The sequence below is a fragment of the Schistosoma haematobium genome, chromosome 1, assembly GCF_000699445.3.
Source record: "Schistosoma haematobium chromosome 1, whole genome shotgun sequence".
NCBI lineage: Eukaryota > Metazoa > Platyhelminthes > Trematoda > Strigeidida > Schistosomatidae > Schistosoma > Schistosoma haematobium.
This window is the reverse complement of record NC_067196.1, coordinates 71796761-71819112: the sequence shown is the minus strand read 5'-3', so window position 1 is coordinate 71819112 and position 22352 is coordinate 71796761. Positions and strand designations below refer to the sequence as shown.

The window sequence follows — 22352 nt, the reverse complement described above, 5'->3', positions numbered from 1 at the left end:
CTGTATATGACAATTATTTGGTATTTTCTTACTTTTAATATTCAATTTTAGTATTATGATAAGCTGATAATCATTTTCAAAAGTATTAAACAAATATTTTATAATTCTACAATATTTGGTGTAAGTTTTTACAACCATGTTTTGAAATTAATTTTCGTCACAACATGAAAATACATAAAAGAAATGCTTAGAAACTGTAGGCAAAAAAGTTCCATTTTGTTCAGATTCTTCACGTTCACAGTAGATTCCCCAGTATAAGCGTCACTTTTTTAGTCTTGTAGCCGGTGTCTTATGGTCACGTATTCTAATTTTGTCGTTTCCTAAATTTGATGAAATTCCGAACAAAACTAACATTTTTCAATACAATACGTAAATATTATATGACAGTTATGCCTCAAATATACTGTTAAAACACTAGTGTTTAACTTCACTTTATTTTATTAAAATAGTCCAGGATATATGGGTCATTGTATTCAGATTTAAGTGTATTCGTAGAATACTTCACAATAAACTGTGGAAAACATTTTTTTGTTATACGATTGGACCCAAATTTACATGAGCGGCTAATAGCCTAGTCTTTCAAATTAAAACGTTTTCTATGATTTTTATGAGTAAATTATACAGTTATCCCTGTTTACTTTTAATTTCAGTGACACAAGAACCTTGAATGATAGTGAAAAATGTTCGCCAATTTTTTCCGCATCTACACTTTCTGAAACAAAGTTCTCATTAACATGGGATAGCAAGAGTTTGATAATTCAGCTTTTGGAAAATAATCCTGTGACACCAAAAGAAAAACTCGAACTTTATCCTCCAGTTGATGGAATTTCACGGGTTGATATAGGTAGGTAAGTGTTAGGCTTCTGCTTTCTTTAGTGAAAATCTTCCTTGGGATACTTCAGACAGTTTATTTTTCTGGGCTATCAAAGGTTCAAAGGCAACGGTTTATGATATATTTCATTATAGATTAAAAATAACTTAAAGTAATAAAAGAGCCCCCAAGCTGCCGATTTTGGGGAAAATTTGGCTCATTTTGGGGAAATGAGACCTAAACTCCAAAATTTCCCCAAACGTTGGGGAAGTTTCCCCGAAATTCCTCAAAATTTCCCCAAAGTTGGCAGCTTGAGGTTGAATTTAGTATGTTTATACCTACGGCGAATTAGCCTAGTTTATATTGAGAACGCCGAGGTGTTTATAAAAATGGGTGAAGATATATACTTCTGTCAAAAAACGAATCCAGATATATTTCGAATTCGCTACTGTTTAGCATTTAGGGCGAGACTAATTTATGGACGGGTCAATCAGAGGCGTTTTAGAGATTTCAAGGTTACGGCGCCAACTTCAGTGCTTAATGCTAACGTACGATCGGTTCACGGGGAATTTTGTACAAAACGTGATAATTGAGCGGCTATAACAAATAAAACGGCGAGAATATAATTTGTGGACGAATCAATCAGGTATAAGATAATAGATCTCGGATTTTAACACGAAAGCCTTTCGTCCATTTGGCTAAATAAATTTCTGGCATTATAGCTGATGTCAGTTTGTGATGAAAACCCCATATATAATTCCTAACCAAGGCGAATTACGACAATTATTGCGAACTGGGTAATAAAAGCACCAGTAACACTGGCTACAGCCAGGTACTACAATATATACGGGTGTTTGGAGAGCGTATAGACTCCTACATAGGATTGGTTATGTGCATCGTGTCGTTATCCACAAGTAGCATTTTGTGCACTCAACAACCGAAGTGCACATAAACAATATTGAAGCTATGTTGTAGAGGCTGAAAGAGTTTTTGAGACTTTATCATAGCTCCAGAGGCCGACTATTCTGTAGTCGTATGGATGATTTCCTCTACCGTATGCGTTACGATTTTAGAACCTCTGAACCTCTTTCTAACCTTGAAAAGTTTTTGAACCATATAAAAGAAGCGTATCCACTTTATTTCCTTGGTTTTGTATAACATATTTTTACTCTATACTGACTGTTTGCTGATTGGCTAATGTTTCTCAAGGTCGCTAAAGATTCGTTCAAAGGTCGTCTATAAATTAGAGTCTCACCGCATTTAGTTGTTCAATTCTTAAGATTCTTCAGGAGCAATGTACACTAATTAGTTCAATATCTCTTCGATAATAATGTTTCAGAAATCAGAAAAGAACGATATAGGGGTACCACGGGACGACTTATGGGGACAGTGCCTCAGATTCCGCCACCATCGTCTATACAGAAGAATTTACACTGGACTAAAGAAAAATATACTTCAGAAGAAAACGTAATTGAGGATTGCCGTGAACAAATTATCAATTGCATAAACTCTAATCCAATAACAATAATCTCAGGACCTCCTGGAATTGGAAAAACTACTTATTTGCCTCAGGTATTTTATAATTTTCTTTCGAGCAGATATTTAAAAGTCTTAGTGAAACGATTCCAAATATAGTTGTTAGCTGAGTTTATTTGCTTAATATAGTAATTGCGTTTAATTAATTGACAAAATGTACTATTCCAGATTAATGGAGATAATTTGTCTCTACATTTTTTAAACTGATACAAAATAATACATCGAAATGTTATTAGTAAATGTCATAGAATGTCGTCCTTTATCTCCAATGAATATTATTGGCTGGCTGATAATGGGCCGTCGATTAGAACGAATAATCATTGAATTGAATTTTATTGTGCTGCAACTAATCACGGCGATTTAGCTTTCTTGTTTCTTATACGTATAAATAAAATATATCGAAAGTTTTCTGGAAACTCATGCTTTTTTCGAGAATACGTCCTATTTTGTGTGGCATATCCTGTGAAATTTTGTTATCAGGTCACTTAGGTTTAACAATCTGGGTCTCGGCAGTTTTTCGTCTAACAGAGTGAAAAAGTGTATATTATTCCGAAAAAATGATGAGTTATCATATCACAATGTATGCAACTATATCGCCAACTGATGGGCAAACGTTTGTGTGCAGATATCACTGGAGGATTTATTTTACTAAAAATGAGTGGTTGGTTTTATTTTGTACCATCTATCATCGACTAAAATATTTGATAAGATGGTGATAGAATCTTTTGGGAATAAATCTAGCAATGTCTTGATAACTTTATTTTTTAGATTTTAGTAGATGAGTGCTACATGCAAAGTCATCGTTGTCGTATAATATGCTCCCAACCATATCGTCTGTATGCCCATATTAATGCTGATCGTTTAGCACAAATACGAGGAGAAACAACTGGTCAAACAGTCGGGTATCAAATTCGACTGGAATCTAAGTAGGTGTATTAAGTATTACATCATTTTACTTTTTATTAAAAGTAATAATTATTTCACCATTGTTCAAAATTGCTGAAAAACAGTCAACTAAATTTGTTCATCATGAGGAATGATTAACGAATTTAGTAAACAATGGTTTTACTATACAAGCCAATAATATTTACCAATGATCTAGGACTTGTTCCGTTTATTTTCATAATAACACAAATTTGAATATCCACATATATTTAAATTTAATTACTGACGAGATAGATCATTTACGTTTCAAACAACCCAGGAATTTTTTTTACATGGTACAACAAACTTTATTTTTGGGAAGATGAATGTATTTAAAAAAATAACTATACCAAATGACTGATTAAAAGATTGTTTAACAGCAAACGAATACCAAGATTTTAATTGCTGAAAAATTCCCATTATATTAAAATACAATTATATGAACAAAGAATATTCTTTTCAATGAATTTCTCATCAGGTTCTACATTTATCTCATATCTAAATCAATAATCCATAAAATTGGTCAGATATAAGGCAGAGTATATCATCCAAAATTGTAATATGCGAATCAAGATTTGTTGTTTGTTATGTAAAAATCAAATCAAATCGTTAATGTTGGGGCTGGCTAATATGATGTGTAACTTGAATCAGTTTATAAGCTCACTGAAATTGTGAAATTAATGATCAAAATAAATATGGTCAACATGGGGTGAGAGAGAGAATAATGGAATTCAAATTAGAAATTACTCAATATATAGAATCATATGAATTAGGTCAGATATAGTAGATAGGGGTGGATGCTGAATATTATCATTTATTATTATTTATCAGTAAATACAGGTTTACAGTATTTAAAAGTTAAATGCTAAAATAAATTTCCACTTTGATACAAAATTCACTAACAACCTTCAAATTAAATTCATTTTAAAAATCCGTTAGTCTTTCGGTGAAAAATAAACTTAATCATTAGGCATCGGCTACAACTCAATGGTTGTTAAGTTGCTGAATGTGACTTTGTTTACCCAATTTTCAGAGTTTCCTCGTTACAATCGCACAGTCAATGGTAGCAATGAAAAATAATTACACAACTAATCACGATATGTAGAAAGTGTCAATTGATGATAAGGCGACAGGTGTAGCAGGTAATATTAGCATGATATCATGCCTAACACTTTCAGTGAACATGAAATTGATTAATGTGGGATGCACGACGTCATCGTTTTATAATAATTCGGACCTGATTAAACTTTGAAGTGGGAACCCATATAAAAATCATATGATTGTAATCTCTATTTTTATTAACGATGTTTTGATATAGGGTTTCTCCTAAAACTTTGTTGACGTTTTGTACACATGGAGTGCTACTGAGGACAATATGTGCAGATTCAAGAATTATGGCTGGTACCACACATATCATAGTAGATGAAATAGAAGATAACGAAATACCGGAAAACTTACATTTAACAAAACTGCAAAACACTGACGCTAAACTAATGATGTCTACAGACAGTAATGGTGAAACAGATAAATCATGGCGTGCTGATAATCCAGATGTAGGCTATGGGATTTTGTTGGCAATTATACCTTCTCTTTTGACTCAGTACCAGCATTTAAAAGTGATTCTCGTTGTTAATTCTCGCATGTATACGCACGATTTTTGTCACAAAAACATACTTAGTGAGATCAGAAATCCAATGAATTTGATAAACGCTCCAAACTCTGTTCCGATAACCCACTGTGAAGTAAGTGTAAACTTTGCTTCTTTTCTACTTTTATGAGGTACTTTTATTATTCTGCGGTTAAATGAGCATCTAAAATACTAAAATACGTCCAGTTAGATTTTTTGTTATATTGAACACTTTTGTTTTTATACATTAAAGTTCTTATTTGTTAACTGACTATCAGGTTACGACATCACGATAAGATAGACTTTTCTGACTAATAAATCGTAAATGACGAATTCATTGAAAAACGATAGTGATTTTAAGACAGCTCAAAATATCTTAGCCATTTTGTTAGGATGGATCTAATATTGAAAGCAGTTTATTCTTTTGATGCTGTGAATTTTATACATTAATAAAGCTATTGATTGTTTACTGTCAGTGGCCAGTGACCATATAAGCAAATGATATGTAGTTCAGTGTAATTTAGTTATAGTTCCTGACTCACTTCTGTTTTTGTTGAGATATAATAAGATAGTCATCTTCCGTACATCCAGTTGTTTCAGTCTCATACATTTATGCCAAGTAACAAGTCTCAGTCATAACAAGTGGCTACAAATGTTTTGTCGTTATAATACCTTACCGCTGAAATTTCCTCTAACTCATCACCAATCTACTATTTATAATAACAATCTACGTTGTTTCTGAAACCATACTTTGACCATATTTTTATTTTATGTTTACCTCCTCATATTACCGACTGAAGGCACTGTATCTTATATGCCAATTGAATTTTACACCATTTGTTTAGATAATATTCAAAAACACATTTCACACTCAAAAATTTTACCAACCTCCTTTTCTAATGGATTTTTTTGGACGTTCTTGTGAGTTATACTGTTGTCTAATAGTTAGACCTTAAGGACCGAATGAGGTAGTGAGTTTACACAGCTGGGTTTAGAAATAAGATAAGACAGTTGTCACTCCCTAGATGGTTGAAATGAAAATTACCTTGAATATAAGCATAATCTCCATACAAACATACTTTAATAAGTATACTGATATATAAGTATAGTAACAAAACCTGAAAAGGTGTTGGCTTGTTAAGTACACAAGTCTGTCCAAATCATCACAGATTTTTATCAGTCGCGAAAATAGGTTTATATTCGAAAATAAAATGAACAGATTGTGTCAAAAAGGTTATTAAGTTCAAATCCGTTTACTAATAATAAATATCGCCTTTATCACTCTGCCGATTCCACTAATTTAGCTTTTTTCAAAACTTTTCTATATTCGTAATAATTTATAAATCGAGATATTTCGTTACCAAAACAATGTGGTATTTAGATGTAACTATGGAATTTAAGCCATACCAAGGAAAGAAGTACCCTTTAGTTGGATTTTATTTCATTCTAATAGAACAGCTAAAACATGACAGAAGAATAAAAGATGTTTGTAGATGAGGTTGGACTGCAAAGTACCTCGATGAGATGAATAACAGATTAGTACTAGTTTACAAAAACAAGAACCTTTTATTCTGGCATGCTGAATTGGTTAGTCTCCTTTATAATATCAATTCCATGTATATCTAATTCACAAGATCAATACTCTGTGCTGAGAATTCTATATTGTACCAAAATATAATATTGAATAAAGCCATTAATAATAATGATAATAATAATAAACACATGCTCATTTTCATGATTAGTTACCATTTAAAATTCCTGAAGTATCATATATATCATAGTATACACTTTTTAAGACGTTTAAATAAATTTATTCGGTGTCGGTATGTTAAGTTTGTCATGATAGATATTAGATCTCCACATTAACTGGTTGTTAATTTATTTTGGATGTGGAAATATTTTCTATGAAATAATAACCCATCGACATCTATTCAATTAGAATAGAACGACGTGTTATAACTAAAGAAAATAAGGTTTGGAATGATGAACGAATATTCATCTACTGCCAATGAATTTGTTTTATTTAACATGTAGATTCAGAATACTACTGCACAACACAAATATGAGATTTCATCTATAAATTTTAAAGGTCAAGCACGACAGAAGTTCAATTTAATTGATAATGGCTTCGACAAACTCACTTCAGTTTCATCACATTCAATAGATAATAACCCTTCTCCTGATTTTACAGAAAAGGATAGACCACCGATCGCAAAAATACAGAATAATATATCATCTGAAAATGTAGTCTATAAACCATTACAGGGTTTTAGTAAGTACTATAATGGAGCTCCAATAATTAGTAGTAAGTTTTTGTGAATGGATCTTATTTCTACATAATATTATGACATTTGAGTAGTTGATATTTAATAACAATTTTCGAATGAATATCGGTAAAAAGACATATTATACTTAAGACTATCACCAATATTATCGTCTATAAATCAAACAACTTCCGAGACAGAACTTAGATCCGGTGAAATTATTATGCTGTGATTCTGGTGTCTAGTGAACATAATACGTAATTCATAACTGTATGTAAAGCTGTCAAGTACATACAGAAGACAGTCAAATACTCTTTGAACTCTTATAAAACCAATGCATGGACCTAGGAATAACAACAAAGTTTGTGTTTAAACGTTTCGTAGTGCGGATGTGTTTTATAATGTGTTAATAGTTATGGTATATTCTATGAACCAATATGAGTAACAAAATAGGACTTCTCATTTGCAAGATCTAATAGCAATTCTTAACCTGTGATAGCTTCATAAAATAGGGGTCAAGTTCTAGAAATTATTCGACTCAATATTCTCTCTAACAGATTTATGCTTTCCATAGTCATCAGTAAGAGACTGACGTTACCGGTAAAATAAGGATAACTTATTTGAAGGTGTAATTTTAAATGTTCCCGTTACTATCTAAGAAATCACAGAAGTGCCTGACTTTCAAAAATTAAAAATTCCTAAGAGAAAAGTTAGATATTCGAACGCATCCACTTGTCAATTTCTAAAATTTCGTAATTAACATTAGCTTTAAAAGAAATGAGCTATTGGAAATTCTTTATAAGCAGTTTATCATGATCACCTTCCCTGTGATTAGAGGATACAGTTAGCTGAGTTACTATTTACATGAAATGTATTTTACTCCGTCTAACTGTTGTCACTTTTTTGGTCCACTGGTCGTACATCAGATCCATGATACTGTTGATGTCAGTGAGAGATTCATCTATATCAAGTTTCCAGATTTTATCTGAAACCCTTTGTTTTGATTGTGTTAGGTGTCATTAGACCCTGGTTATAGCAATGTCAATAATTGTCAGCTTGTCATACTTTAAGCGGAGTAACAGTAGTTCATCAGTCTAACTTAGAAGTCTAGGAAACATAAATGCATATCTCAGCTTCTTTTACATTAGTTCGGGTCCAGCAACGTTAGGTTTTAGATTCCTCTCAAATCGCTAAATAATTCGGACTGTAATCCTTCTTTTTTAATTTTCATTCTAAATAATTTAAAGTACCGTACCGTGCAAAACAAGTAAGAGTTTATCATCTAGAAGATATTTTAGAATGGACTGATTATTCAACGTCACGAATGAATGAAGCATTAGCGTGTATGGACCAAGGTAATTCTGAAAAGAAAGCATGTTTCAAATGAGTGAAACTTTTGTATTTTTGTTAACGATTTGGTAGAAATGCTTCAGAGTGCACTTTTAAAAATAATCTACTGCATCTCATGTCTTAATACGTCACAGTAAGTAGTATTAAATGGCCATTAAATTTTTACAACTATTTCCAACTCATAATTTATCATCAGTTATCTGATTAGTCATGCGGTATTGGTTGAATATATTGTACGCAAAAGACTATCTAAATTGTTTAGTACATGTAGTTAGTTGAATGGTGATTCGGTCTTTTAAGTTCTGTTTGGATAGGATGTGAACATTGATTTCTTTAGGGAGTTATATGTCTTTATAAATCACCAGCACAATGGCGCTGCACATGGGACAGTGGAATCTATGGAATAAGCACAAAACAAATGAAACATTGCATTGTCGCTGTCTCGGTCATTGAATTCTTCTGAGTTTATGGAAAAAATTCCATCTCCGTAAACCACTTGATGCGCGGAGTTATAGACAACACTACATTGATCTTCAGATATACGTCTTACTAATGAATATAATACTTTTTTATGATTAGTTAGCATACTTGGACAGGGAAGTAATTGTCAATCGCAATGCTGGTGAGATAGCTTTGGTGTATGTACAGTAGGCGAAAACGTGACGACAAGACAATCCGTTTAAATAGAAAAATTTGTCTTGCTTTGTTCAAAAAGATTCGCAGAGGGTCTAAAAGCATTTTACTACTTTTGCTTCTTAAATAACAAATGATCTCACACATATCGGTAGAAAGTCCCGTTCAATGCTTCAATAAATGAAAGATAACTTTGGAAACTACAAAAGACTGTCATGCATAAAGAATTTTATTTACCTTTCCACATTTCGAGTGAACATCAGGCGGGAGAATAGTTGCATAATTTCAGATCACAGCCAGATATAATGTATTCAAGAATATGATGCTCAGTCGACAAACACCTACATTTTATATCAATTTTAAGAAACAACCGATTATAACAAATTTAGAACTAGCCATTTAATTGGACGAAACGAAATTTAAAAAATTGAAAAATGAGATGAAAATGTTTTTTTAAATGGGGTGAAAAGATTGAATAAAAAAATACAAAAACTGCCGTGAGCTTAATGATATTCTTAAAAGACAGTGTAATGCAACATGATCAAGACTTTTGAATTTTAATAAACAAAATTATCAAGGTTTATTGCTTAGGTTGTCTGTATAAAGGATTATAAGATGAATAAAAAATTTGAGATGCAAGGTATTTGTGATTTAAGACACTGACATCTTTACTTAAATATCCATAATAAAATGATTAAATTATATATACTAACTCGGAAGAATGGATGGACAGAAATTCCCAATTATTCATAAGTTGTCCAGTTTACATATCCTCGAGTAAGATAGGTACATTCTTATAAAAAAAATGTTACAAAGTTCAACAAGATAAAAGTTAAGGTGCAACTAGTTGTGTAATAAGATTTCAACCAGATCTCGTCTCGTCACAATTGATAATCAGTGTCATAAATAATCAACCGTAGTTGCCATAAAACAAACTGACTTAATCTAAACCAAATATTTATTTTTTAAAATGACCATACTAATGAAACGAATTCCTATGTTTAATTGAATTTGTATCATCTACTTGTTAATGGTGAATATTCTATTTGTAATCAAGCAGATCTAGAAATAAATATTGTTTGATTAGTAACTATGTAATTAAAAAGATTCGAATGAAGAAATCTATATGGTATCTGTCAGTGATAATTCAAGAATGAAATGTTGCTTGTATATGTACATTTTATCTAGGATTCTGTAATTCGGATCTTTATTTTTAATGTTTTCTTTTTGGAAAATAGTGTATGCTGCATTTATGTTGGTTATATCTGTTTAGGTTAGAATTAATAAATGAAATGTGATATGATGTGTTATTTAAAATTAATAATTACTACTATTCAAAAGTATCGTAAACATGATGGAGTGAGTTATCTAAGAATGTTTTGTGATTATAATTCTGAAATAGATTTTTCATTCGAAACATAACACAATGATGTCATATTATGCACTGATATGATTCGCACGCAGTTTATTGTTTAGAGAAATCTTCAGCTCATCTGATTCCCATTCGCGTAATATTCTATGGAAAAGGTGTAATTATAATTTAAGTAGTCTGTTCTCATCAATCATTAAAATACTAATGTCTAGGAGTGGTTTAACGTGAATATGGTAGCTCAGTGATATATTAGAAACAGGAAATTAGCTAAAGTTATATAAAATAGTCAGACGCCTTTTTAATATGCATAGTTTGTATTGTGATATATAAAATAAGCTTTTCCTTGACGTTTATTGCTCTGTTTATCTATTCTTCTTTTCGAAAAATAAATTTTCCATTTAGATGTTGTACGCTGTCGTAATATGTATTTTTGGCTTACAACTAAGGAATTTGATAAATATATTCCATGTGAGTATCACATTATTACAACTGACGATGCAAATACAGTCAGTATGGTTGAAGATAAAACATTCAATACATCCGTGTCTAATGCCGTACCAAAGGTATTATGTTTATCACAAATTTATTGTGGTTTTATAGTAGGAGTGACAACTTGAAGTCAAGCGTAATTTTCTTTTGACTATACATCCTCTAGACTCAAAGGTCAAATTACTAATATCGCCGAATATTCACTTATATTACGTAGATTTTGACCTCGTGACTACATAAATAATAAATAGTTACTACTTTCTTTGCCGCTTTCATAACTCAAATCTACTTTCATCCAAAACTAGTTACTAGAACGATTGGTAGTATTCCAATTGTTTCGGTCTGCAGAAGCCAACCATAGACCAATGAGTATTCAGTTCACTACAAGCTGGTTGTGTTATACAAAATATAACAGTTTTTGTTTTGTTCGTAAAATCTCAAACGAAAGTCATTATTAGACGTTTACCAGCCAAAATAAGAACCAATTTTTGTATGTACCATAAAATATGATATAATAATAAATGTTCAGCGGATTGTAATCGGCCTCATTTTTTAAAAATAGTACATTATGAAAGAATAGTCAAAAGATAATAGAAAAGTTTGGGATATTTGCTAGCTCTCTTATAAGCGAAAATAAAAGAAATTATGAATCTCGAGATAGATAGGTCTAGAATTGTGTATTTTGGTTTCATATCCCAATTTAAAAAGTATTATATTTATGGTTTTTAGAGGTTAGGATTAATGAATTTATTGAGAAAGTGTCAGTTTTTATGAAATTTATTCGCTCTAGTATTTTCATGACTTTTTGGATCTTTAATGTCGCTCAAGGCTTTAATTATTAAGATGAACAGGTTGCTTATATTTGCTATTTACGAGTTAGGTTCCCATCCATTGTTGGATAACAGTTTATTATCAGTATAGGGTCGTAGAGATTGTTGAGTTTCATTAAAATCATGAAAGGTCAATGCTTGTCATTAGTTATAAACTTATTAATGAAGAGATTAGATATCGTTTTAGAGTTATTTGTAACTGACTTATTGCTTGATACAAAGATCTTGATTTTGCGAAAATCCCATACGTTTATTGAACAGAATTTGAACTTTGAAGCTGTTATTTGTTTATGGCAGCCCTAGTCCAGGGTATTCGAGTAATAAGATTCTACATTTTGATTAGAAATTTTACTTAATAGTATACCTGTGGAGAGATTATTCGAAATAAATTAAGGTCTATGAATGTTACTGATATGTGGGCGAGAATGATAATGATTGGTTGTCCGCTTAGTCGGACATGTAGATAGTCTGACAGGTGTCAGATGAGTTATGTATTCCCCTATCCTCATAGTAATTATTATTGATTGTTCATTGTTGTTGGATTGTGTCGGGTATTTGGTGTGGGAATATATTTATGTTCTAGTCAGATTAATCAAGTGTTCTTGATCTGAGTTGTGTTGAAGTACTGTAGAATAGACACTAGGAGGGAATCTAGTGTAGATATTCGTCTAACGTAAATTAACTTTCCATATGTGTGAACGTGGAAAACCAACCGTTATAACAGCTACTTAGTTCGTAACGATATTCAGTTGCTATGTGAATAGACCGTTAAGTTTTATTTTCCTGTATATTTCAGTAGGTGCAGCGGAATCTGACGACGAATGACTGACTTGATAAAACATGTCTGAGGAATTTATGAGACTAATGCGTGAAAGAAATTCTCATTTTAATCTCCTTAAAAAAGCAGAATTAATCAAGAATCTTTTGAGCTAAAAATGTTTAGCAGTCAATCATTCTCTTTAATGAAGAATAAAAGTAACTTGTGGAAACATTTCATTCTGAAAATGCTCTAATGCCCTAAATATATGGTAATGAATAAAAAAATTGTTAGTAGTAAAAAAGGAATATCAAGGACTGATATATTATAATACTGTGTTATTAACGTCACGCATAATACAAACGTAAGTCATGCAACATATTTATCTCACGACAAAATTAAGATGATGATAATGAAGATGGGTAGTACGTATTGTGAACTCAAGTAATAATAAATTGATTGAGATTATGGATAGCGTTGAGTTTAGTCAAATGCATTTTTGTTCATATATATTCCAGAAACCTCCAGTGCTTCCTGAAGTTCATGCTGTATCATATTTGAAATATGATCAAATATTGAATCAAACAGACGACTGTGCAGAGGTTTATTCAACAGATTTTGCAAACAAACACGCAAATAACTTACTATGGAGTATTTGGCTTCATACAGTTCTTGACCTCAATAGAAACGAATTAAATAAACAACATATGAAGGTTAGACGAGTTACTTGTTTCGGGTTAATTTCCTAAAGTGACAAATTTTCAATATTTTGCATGCACGTGGCCATGTGAGAGTGTTTCGAGAGGGAGAGCTGTTTCTCCCCACCTTCGACCGTACCAGGGCATTTGGAAGTGATCACTACACCCCTGAAAATAAAATCATCGATAACAGATCATTGGAACGAAATAAACTCCTATTTCCATGTTTCAGCGAATGGTTTTTGTTTACTTAAGAATGCAAGGACATTTTTAGACTGGCTGAAAGTAGTGTCTAAAGTGCTATGCTGAATAATCGGAATTCTTAAACATTATTGTAACTAATGATAAAATGATCTATCATCATTTTCATATATGAGTGATAAATAATTTAAATGATATCTGATACTGATGACAAATGTTTCAAGTCAACAAATAATATTAGGATATGACGTATCTTAATGATTTATCCAAGGTTTCTTCATAGTGTTTCAGACTTCTCAACCTTTAACTGTCCTTATACTAGGATGTATTAGTTTGATAAAGCATAAATTTCCCCTATGAAATAGCGTAAGGTGATAAAAACTGTAGAAAATATAGAATCATAAAAGTCTATTGTCATTTGATATTTTATGTTTCCATTGTAAAATAACCTCTGCACGCCTTATCATAACTACATCTTACGTTTGACATTACTATTTACTTTACACTTTGTAAACTTTAGTTTTGTTGCCTTTTGCATGAACATTTGAATTTGTAGAAAATAAATGAAATGGAATTCACTGAGGTGAAAAATTCATGTCTGACAAATTTACTTCAGTGTATTCTAGCTGGCTGGATTTCTGTTGATTACGAACACTCGAATTCTGGTATGTATTTTTTCATCCTATATTTACATGAAAGCTTATTTTTATTTCTAATTTTGTATTACTTTTTATACTTTCTAATTTGTATCAACATTCAATCATTTTTGGAACCTGTTGACATAATCGAGCTTATTTAAAATATTTGTTTTAAAATTTAGGAAGAATCAAATTAATGTTTTCATTTAGGGTGGTTGTTCCACATTGTGTTATTACTTAACAGTCATTTGTACTCAACAGATCATTCTTCAGACAGTTCACGTTGAGTGCGGTGCAGTCATGTATTGATTTAAACAAGATTTTAAAGCATTTCTGTAATGGGGAATTTCAACTGGCTGTGTCCGAAAAACTGTAGGTTATAAAAGTTCTAAAATCTTACAGAGTTCTCAGTATATAGTTGTGAAGATTGTTGAGTTTAGATTGACATCATGAATGAATCAATGTTAGACCACCATTGGAAACCAGAAAGCATTGGATGGTCTTTACGTCTCCATATGAGACTCCTCAACAGCACGCATCCAAGATCCCGCAAACACGACTCGAACCCAGGACCGTTGGTCTCGCGTACGAACGCTTAACCTCAAGACTACTAACTCGGCATCCAACGGTATTGATTTCTAACTTCAACCAATCCATGATATTTCGTGGCCGTTCACAATTGTTTTCAGTCAGTAACTGCTTCACAACAGACACGGTTGAACTCCACTGGTTACGGCTCCTCACTAAAACTCCAGGAAATACCTCTTGAAGCCAGTCACTAGTGAGCACATAATAATTATCAAAGAGGTTATGAATAAGCTTGACTTTTATTGTTGTTACTTTGATGATACTTTCATTGTCATCAATCAGGACATTGGAAAAGAGGAACCATTGAAACTATCTGACAATAAACATTCAGCACTCAAATTTACGTGTGAAGAGGAACTTGATAATAAAGTACATTTCCTTTACGTTTTGTTAAAATAGATATGAAAATAGTTCTGTCAGTAGAAGTGAGTATAGGGAAGGTTCTTCAGCAAGCCAGTACACACATTTATTGAGCCTTATACTCATTCGTTATAAAAGAAATCTAGTTAAATGTATTGCAAATAGAGCTAGGAAAATATGTGACTGGCGCCACGATGGATTTCCTGGAGTTTTAGTGAGGAGCCGTAACCAGTGGAGTTCAACCGTGTCTGTTGTGAAGCAGTTACTGACTGAAAACAATTGTGAACGGCCACGAAATATCATGGATTGGTTGAAGTTAGAAATCAATACCGTTGGATGCCGAGTTAGTAGTCTTGAGGTTAAGCGTTCGTACGCGAGACCAACGGTCCTGGGTTCGAGTCGTGTTTGCGGGATCTTGGATGCGTGCTGTTGAGGAGTCTCATATGGAGACGTAAAGACCATCCAATGCTTTCTGGTTTCCAATGGTGGCCTAACACTGTTCCATTCATGATACCAATCTTATAAGATTGTTTCAAATAATGCTTCTTTTCAAAATATGATTTAAATCATCCAGATGTAAAGATACCGTTTTCATTTCATTTTTATTTTAATATTTCTACTACGATAATGAAAGCCCGTTAAAATATACTCATGACAGCAAGTGAATGGATGAACAAACTTTCTTTTCCTATTTTCCAAAAGGATTGACTCCAATGATGGTGTGTTCTGCTGGTGGTCTCCTAGAGGCTGTTAAATGTCTATTGAATCATGGAGCTGATCCATTTCTGCGTGTGGCTATGCCTTACGAACCTTTAATTGGACTAGCTCGTAAGCAATGTGAAGATTTTAAACTTTTTGGTCCAAAGAATCGAAAAATCTCAATCAAAGATGAAAATTACACTACCGTAGGAGTTACAGCTTATGATTTAGCTTGTATATTCGATAACAACGAAGTTGCAAACTTACTGAAAACATATATGTAAGATTTGTAATTGTTTTTCTCAATAGGCTGTGATTATTTTTTAAGTGTATCACTAGTTTTATGTTAAAATAATGATTTTTGAACACTCATAGTGTATGTGAAATAACTACACAAATGGTCGCTTCTATTATTCTTGAGGGTTCATAAACTATAGATTATTACAGAATGTTCATATTTGGGCCTTCCTCCATTATGAAACCTAATAAGATCTAAGCCGTTATCCACTCACATTCCATATTTTTTAGGATTAATTCAAGCCTTCGATACGAGCCTGAAAATTGGGAGGCTATACTTCTAAGATTTGGATCTTGGTTTCAAAGTCCGATAGGCAGATCACAATTTGATAATTGTACTTTCAACGATCACCAACCATTCGCAACTGATTTAGATAGTTTTGGAGAAACAAAAGTATTAACGAATTCCCTGAATTTCCGTTACAAATTACTTTCATCCTATCAATCAGCTAGAAACAATATGGAGCCAGAAACGGTAGTGGATTATGATCTTCTAACGGCATTAATTGTGAAAATCGACAGTTCGTTACCAAGAGGTGAGAAGTAGTATTTTTAAATCAGTTAGATTAAACATCTCTAAATTTAAAACTTGTTCTGATAGTCATATTTCAATAGTCACTCTACTTGGTCATCCACAGTCTGGTTTAGTTTTACACAATAAACATATTATTATTATTTAAAATCATACGAGGGTTAGTTAAATCTCATTTAATTATCCTTAGAACTTTTGTGAGCCCTGAATGACTCACATTTGTGCAAGATTAACGCTTTCGTTTATTCATCAGTTTATGAGGATGCTTTAAACCTAGAAATAATGTTGTGCTACTGCCAATCAAGAAATGCTCAAAGAAACTATGTCTCTTAATGCACATATGTTTATCAATATTTGTAATAAAAAACATCTCGTTTAAAGATTTCTATAATAACATTGAGCGCTTATCCTGAGGTACTCGGTAATTTTTCCACAATATTATTTCCAATATTATTTTTCTTCATTATCATTATGAAATAGCGGGAAGCACTTGTAGCTCAAGTAGATCCTTTTAATAGTGTTGCGTTCTTTGAATACTATGGTTTATTTTCACACCTTTCCATGTTGTTTCAAATACATATAACTGAAATCTGTCTTTTCTTTAAAAAGTTTCCTTTACTGTTATTATTGCTAAAGATGATATTTACTCCACCATAACATTTAAGTCCTAAAATTTATTCAAATAATCATGGTGTTTATAGAAGATTTTCTTACTCACCTGATATTATTTAATAGAAAAGCATTCCACGTACAGCGACCGCCAAAATATATTAGAGAACAAATACACTTTAAAAAATGTGGATAATCATCTTTTTCATATTGTTCGTCTAAATAAGCCTATAATTTTCTTCTTCAGGTGTAATATTAATATTTCTACCATCATATGAAGAGATTATAACACTACGAGGACGATTACTGGATCCTGACACTTCTCCATGGAAATCGTCAGAGTATGTGAACAATGCACCTTTTTGTTTTTACGTAAACCCCATCACATGTCATATAGACTGTGTTAGAATAAGTGGCTGATTTCTGAAAATCATAGTATGTACAATTTCAAAAGTTATTTAATGCACGGTTTGATGTCTCTTGTTTTGAACGAAGGGTACATTTAAGCAGATTTACAATGGCTTACGTAGTCAACATTGGATAATTTGTATAAGTATTCAGTATCTCTCAATAGATGTTTATTCTTTAAAAATTCTTTTAATGAAGGAAAATCCTTTGGAATATGGGAACTTTCTACCTTTAAATATTGTTTTGTTTATCATTTCTTTATTTACCACATTTATTGAATTTTATTTTCACTTCGTATGTAATGTTAAGTAGTTATTTTTTGTTTTTTTGGACATTGAATTTATTCTGAAAGTAATTCACTGTTTGCTACTTATTTGATTGAATATGATAGTCAGTGAATCAAATATCTAAAGCTATGGCATGTAGTGAAGTGTGCCTAAGTTTTAGTAAGGCTCATAACTATGAAAAACTCAACTATTTGTTATTATGTTTACTATACAAATATTAAAATCCTTATCACAACACTGAATATGTCGATTACAACCGAATCGTAACTTAAAAATTATAGTATTCATTATCTTAATAACGTGTGAATAATAATTTGAATCACAAATACAACTAATTTAAAATCTGATATATGTGTGTTTATATTTTCGAGAATATGCTCCTTTTTACGTTCTTTCCAATGCGCACATCCTTCAGTAATTATATTCATTTCCCATTTTTCCAGAAATCCCTTAATATTTATTATTCACCCTCGAATGCTTGTTGCTGATTTGAAAATTATATATGCTCAGTCTTCACGTTCGCACCGTAAATTAGTAAGTCAATTGTATTAAAGTGAAATGTATGTAACAGTATTGTCTGTTATGTTTTCACTATTCTTTCAAAAATATCATAAAGATAATTTGCGAAAAATTGTAAGCTACAAGTTTACCAAAATAGATAAAGTTCTCCATAAAGACCTAAAACTTGTGTTACCAGCATTAAGGTTTCCATCACTTAGATGTATCATTGCATTGATAAAATGGCATTGATTATTACAGTTAGTGGTTTATTTGTCGTCAATCTAAATATCAAGTTTTAAAAAATCTGATATTATGTGTTGTTTTATTCATCAATCAAACTTATATATTCTATAGCATAGTTATTAATCAGTCTTTGAGTAGATAAAAACAAAAGATTAAATTATCGAGTATTTATTGTACTCAAATTTCAAGTAACTGAGTTTTACTTTTCTCCATATGGCTTTTACTCAATTTAATTTGTTATCTAAAATCTACTATCGTACTGAAGCACAGATATATAAATGAAGAATATTCTTTTAATGAATTCTTAATGGTTTCTACTGTTGCACATTTGAATTAATAATTATTCTATGAATGTAAGAATGTAGAACCTGGTAAGAGTTTATTGAGCAGAAAATTATTTGTGCATGCATCTCCGTTTTTATATATTGTCGCTACGACTGTCGACAATTTTAATTTATCAGTGTAAAATCACTAGGCCATTTTTTATAAGAGTATATTAGCATGGTTCTGATGATAAATCTGATGTTCTAAAAATAGTCTGTAGATAAATAAACATTGTTTGGTGGCGGGTTGACATTACTGTAACTGAAGATTTGGTGATGCAACATGAAATTCCTAAGTTGGATACTTAGTAATGTCGTGGGTTCACACTATTGAGTAGCGCTATACTATCATGATCCATCTGTAAAATATCGTGCAGTTTTAAGTAGTTGTCCAGTTGAAGTCAATCCACAAGGCAAATTATAGACTAATCAGTCTCGACAAACCCCTATACTATCAAGAAAACGTTTTTCCTAATAAAACATTAACTTCAGCAAGTAGATTTAAGGAGCATAATTTTATTATTAGATATTTTATGGGAATAATATCTTCCAAACAAAGTATACATTTCTTTTCTAGATACTTTCGTCAAGTATCGCAGAGACATCCATGACGTTTGATGATGTCGTTTATATTATTGACTGTGGATTGAACTGTGTGGTATGTTATATGATAATTAATATATTGACATGAAGTTGTTTTGGCTTTATTATATTGTCATAAAGAGGAATTTCACATGATTCTTCTAACAAATAATTTCTGTCAGAGACAAAGAGGAAAAACGAGTTTAAGTACCATAAAGTGATGTTCTTAAGCTTCATAAAAAACACCGTTTTCTAAGATATCTGCTACAAAAAGTAAATTGTTACATATTGTTACTTGCTAGTTTTATTCATGTAATCAATTTTACGAAAAATTAAGTATAACATTGATTTAATTTGTTTGTTCTTTTTCCGTAGATAACATTAAAGGCTAGATTTCATAATTCTCTAAAGGTCCATGTGTACCCTGGGCGGATGCCCTCATATTGACTTTAGTTACAAACCTTATAATGTTTTTGGATCTTGGCTAGCAGTGGAATTCAAGATACAAATTTTGTTCTGTTCGGGACTCTTGAGCTGGGTGTGTCCACATCCCAGTGTTGATGCTTTAATTTATCTTCTCAACATAGTGACGCGTTATTTACTAAAGTATCGAGTTAAAACAGTAACTAATTTATTCATTGGGCATGATATTTATTATTCGTGGGACTTCGATCTTCGATTAAGCTTGTTTGCTACTTAAAGTTTTTTGAGATTCATGATTAAATTTCAGACCATTGTAACAAAGATTGAGTTTAAAGTAAAAAGCCCATTTTATAAAATTTTGATAGAACAATGAGAAGACGGAGTTGATCTGAAAAATGTGATGTGTTTGAACTTACTTTTATTAATTTTCATACAAAATGGCTTGAGAAATGTATGTATAATCAGATTGCTTGAAATGTATGGCGCAAATACATCACATTTTTCAGATCGACTTCGTCTTCTCACTGTTATATCAAAAAGCATAGTTGTGTCCTTTCATCTAACAGATGTACTCCCTTCCTAATAGATTTTCATTTAGAAAATAGTCTAGGATTTATCACTGATTTTCATCTCTTTTACTTTCAATTTATGTTATTTTATCCTAACATTTTAGCGGCAGTATGAACATTTATATATAAATGAAAGTTGTTGTTCATTTAGCATTTTTATATTTCAGATAAAACTGAAAAATATGCTATTTTTCTTCTCTCCATAATTACTTTTTTAAGTAAGAGTAATCTCTACAATATTCTCTCTTATTTAGTATTTATAAATAAATACGTTTTGGAGTTAAATTTTGAAAAGATAGTTTCTTACTTCTATGAAGTTTGTATTGCGTCTTCCATAAATCAAAACCATTGACCGACGTACTGTCTCTTTAATTAGTTTGATGAGATTGCTAGGTTAGTGACACAGTTTCCATCTTTCTTAGTCAACGAGAATAAATGAAATTTATTATTACTACTGTTATCAGATTGTTATTACGGAAAAACTGACCATACGCTAATAAAACATTTTGATATTTACGTTTCAGTTAACAGTTGCCAGTACTCTACGTATACGTTAAACCATTTTATCCAAAATATACTTTAAAATATAAACATCATTTTTGTTTTCATTCAAAAGGAGGAGTTCCTTGATTGGACTCAGACCACATCTCTAAGAAACCAATGGATTTTAAAGTCAAACGCAATTCAAAGAACGTCGAGGTACTTTCAACATAAACCTAAACGCTTTATACACAAGTTAATGTCTGTATTATAATTGATAATCCCAGTCAAAAGTGTTAGAAAATGTTTTATTTATGTTTGATACAAAGTATGTGCCACGAATCCGAGAAACACCACACTAAATATATTAACTACCCTTTTCGTTCATAGTAACGCATATGGACGATGATGGATGTAAATTTATTTGAGAGGTGTTGTAGATTCTAAACAAAGAATGTCAGCGAGTTTTAAGGAACCTAACACTCAGTTTAGTCAACAACCAAAGTTTTAGCCGTAAAAATATTTACCGAAGGAAAGCGTTATTGTATTGGGGGCAAAGGGTATCCCCCAAAACTACTTTGATTATATGCTAGGTACATTAAAGTGTTAGACGGAATGGTTCAACAACTTACTTATATACTTCATATTTTAAGCAAAAGTGAAATTCTAAAGTTTTAGTGGGAAACAGTGAAAGATGCTCAAATAATGTTTTTCCAACTCATAATATTTGCTAAGTCGAAATACTTAGAAATTTCATCTATTTATACACCAGTCTTAAAATGCAAAACTGATGCCTTTGTACTATTCAAATCATAAAATGATTGACTGAGTGTATTCAGAGATAACTATACATCTAAATTAAGTACTATTTTCATTTTTGGGTTTGTATCTAAATGAAATTTCCTGGAATATCATGTTGTATGATTAAACTGACACTTATCTCTATTGACTACTTTTATCTTCAGTCACTAGTACTTATATTAGACTTTTATTGAACTTATGTAAAGATATAATCTACTTGAAGTAGTAGTTATATCATTTTAAAACAAGTGGTTAACCATGTATTAGGACGATCAATAAACAATCTTTATAAGCAGATAATAACATAAGCAAACGTAAAGAAATAAAGTAACATGAGTCGCGTTGTGATAGGAACTATCGTTAGGTGAGAAATATTTTGTTCTTTAAACATGCTGCATTTTTATTCTGTTTATAGATTGACAGTACTGATCACTGAAACCTTTATGAAATTTCAGAAATATAAGCTATTGCACATATTCCGAATTTTCTCAGTATAATAAACTGTGATAAATCAATTGTA

General features: G+C 31.5%; 1 protein-coding gene across 1 annotated transcript in view; it reads left to right on the top strand.

The window, feature by feature from the left end:
- Positions 1-22352, top strand: part of YTHDC2 (3'-5' RNA helicase ythdc2) — a gene marked incomplete at both ends in the record, with an annotated part of 43587 nt that overhangs the window by 6925 nt on the left and 14310 nt on the right. The window contains 13 exons of the mRNA XM_035732853.2: positions 651-844; positions 2151-2383; positions 3116-3273; positions 4590-5013; positions 6933-7170; positions 8410-8517; positions 10920-11080; positions 13112-13306; positions 14049-14157; positions 15781-16057; positions 16306-16610; positions 17463-17556; positions 18354-18444. Of these exons, the coding sequence (XP_035585718.2) occupies positions 651-844; positions 2151-2383; positions 3116-3273; positions 4590-5013; positions 6933-7170; positions 8410-8517; positions 10920-11080; positions 13112-13306; positions 14049-14157; positions 15781-16057; positions 16306-16610; positions 17463-17556; positions 18354-18444 (2587 nt within the window). The remainder of the gene's footprint in view (positions 1-650; positions 845-2150; positions 2384-3115; positions 3274-4589; positions 5014-6932; positions 7171-8409; positions 8518-10919; positions 11081-13111; positions 13307-14048; positions 14158-15780; positions 16058-16305; positions 16611-17462; positions 17557-18353; positions 18445-22352) is intronic.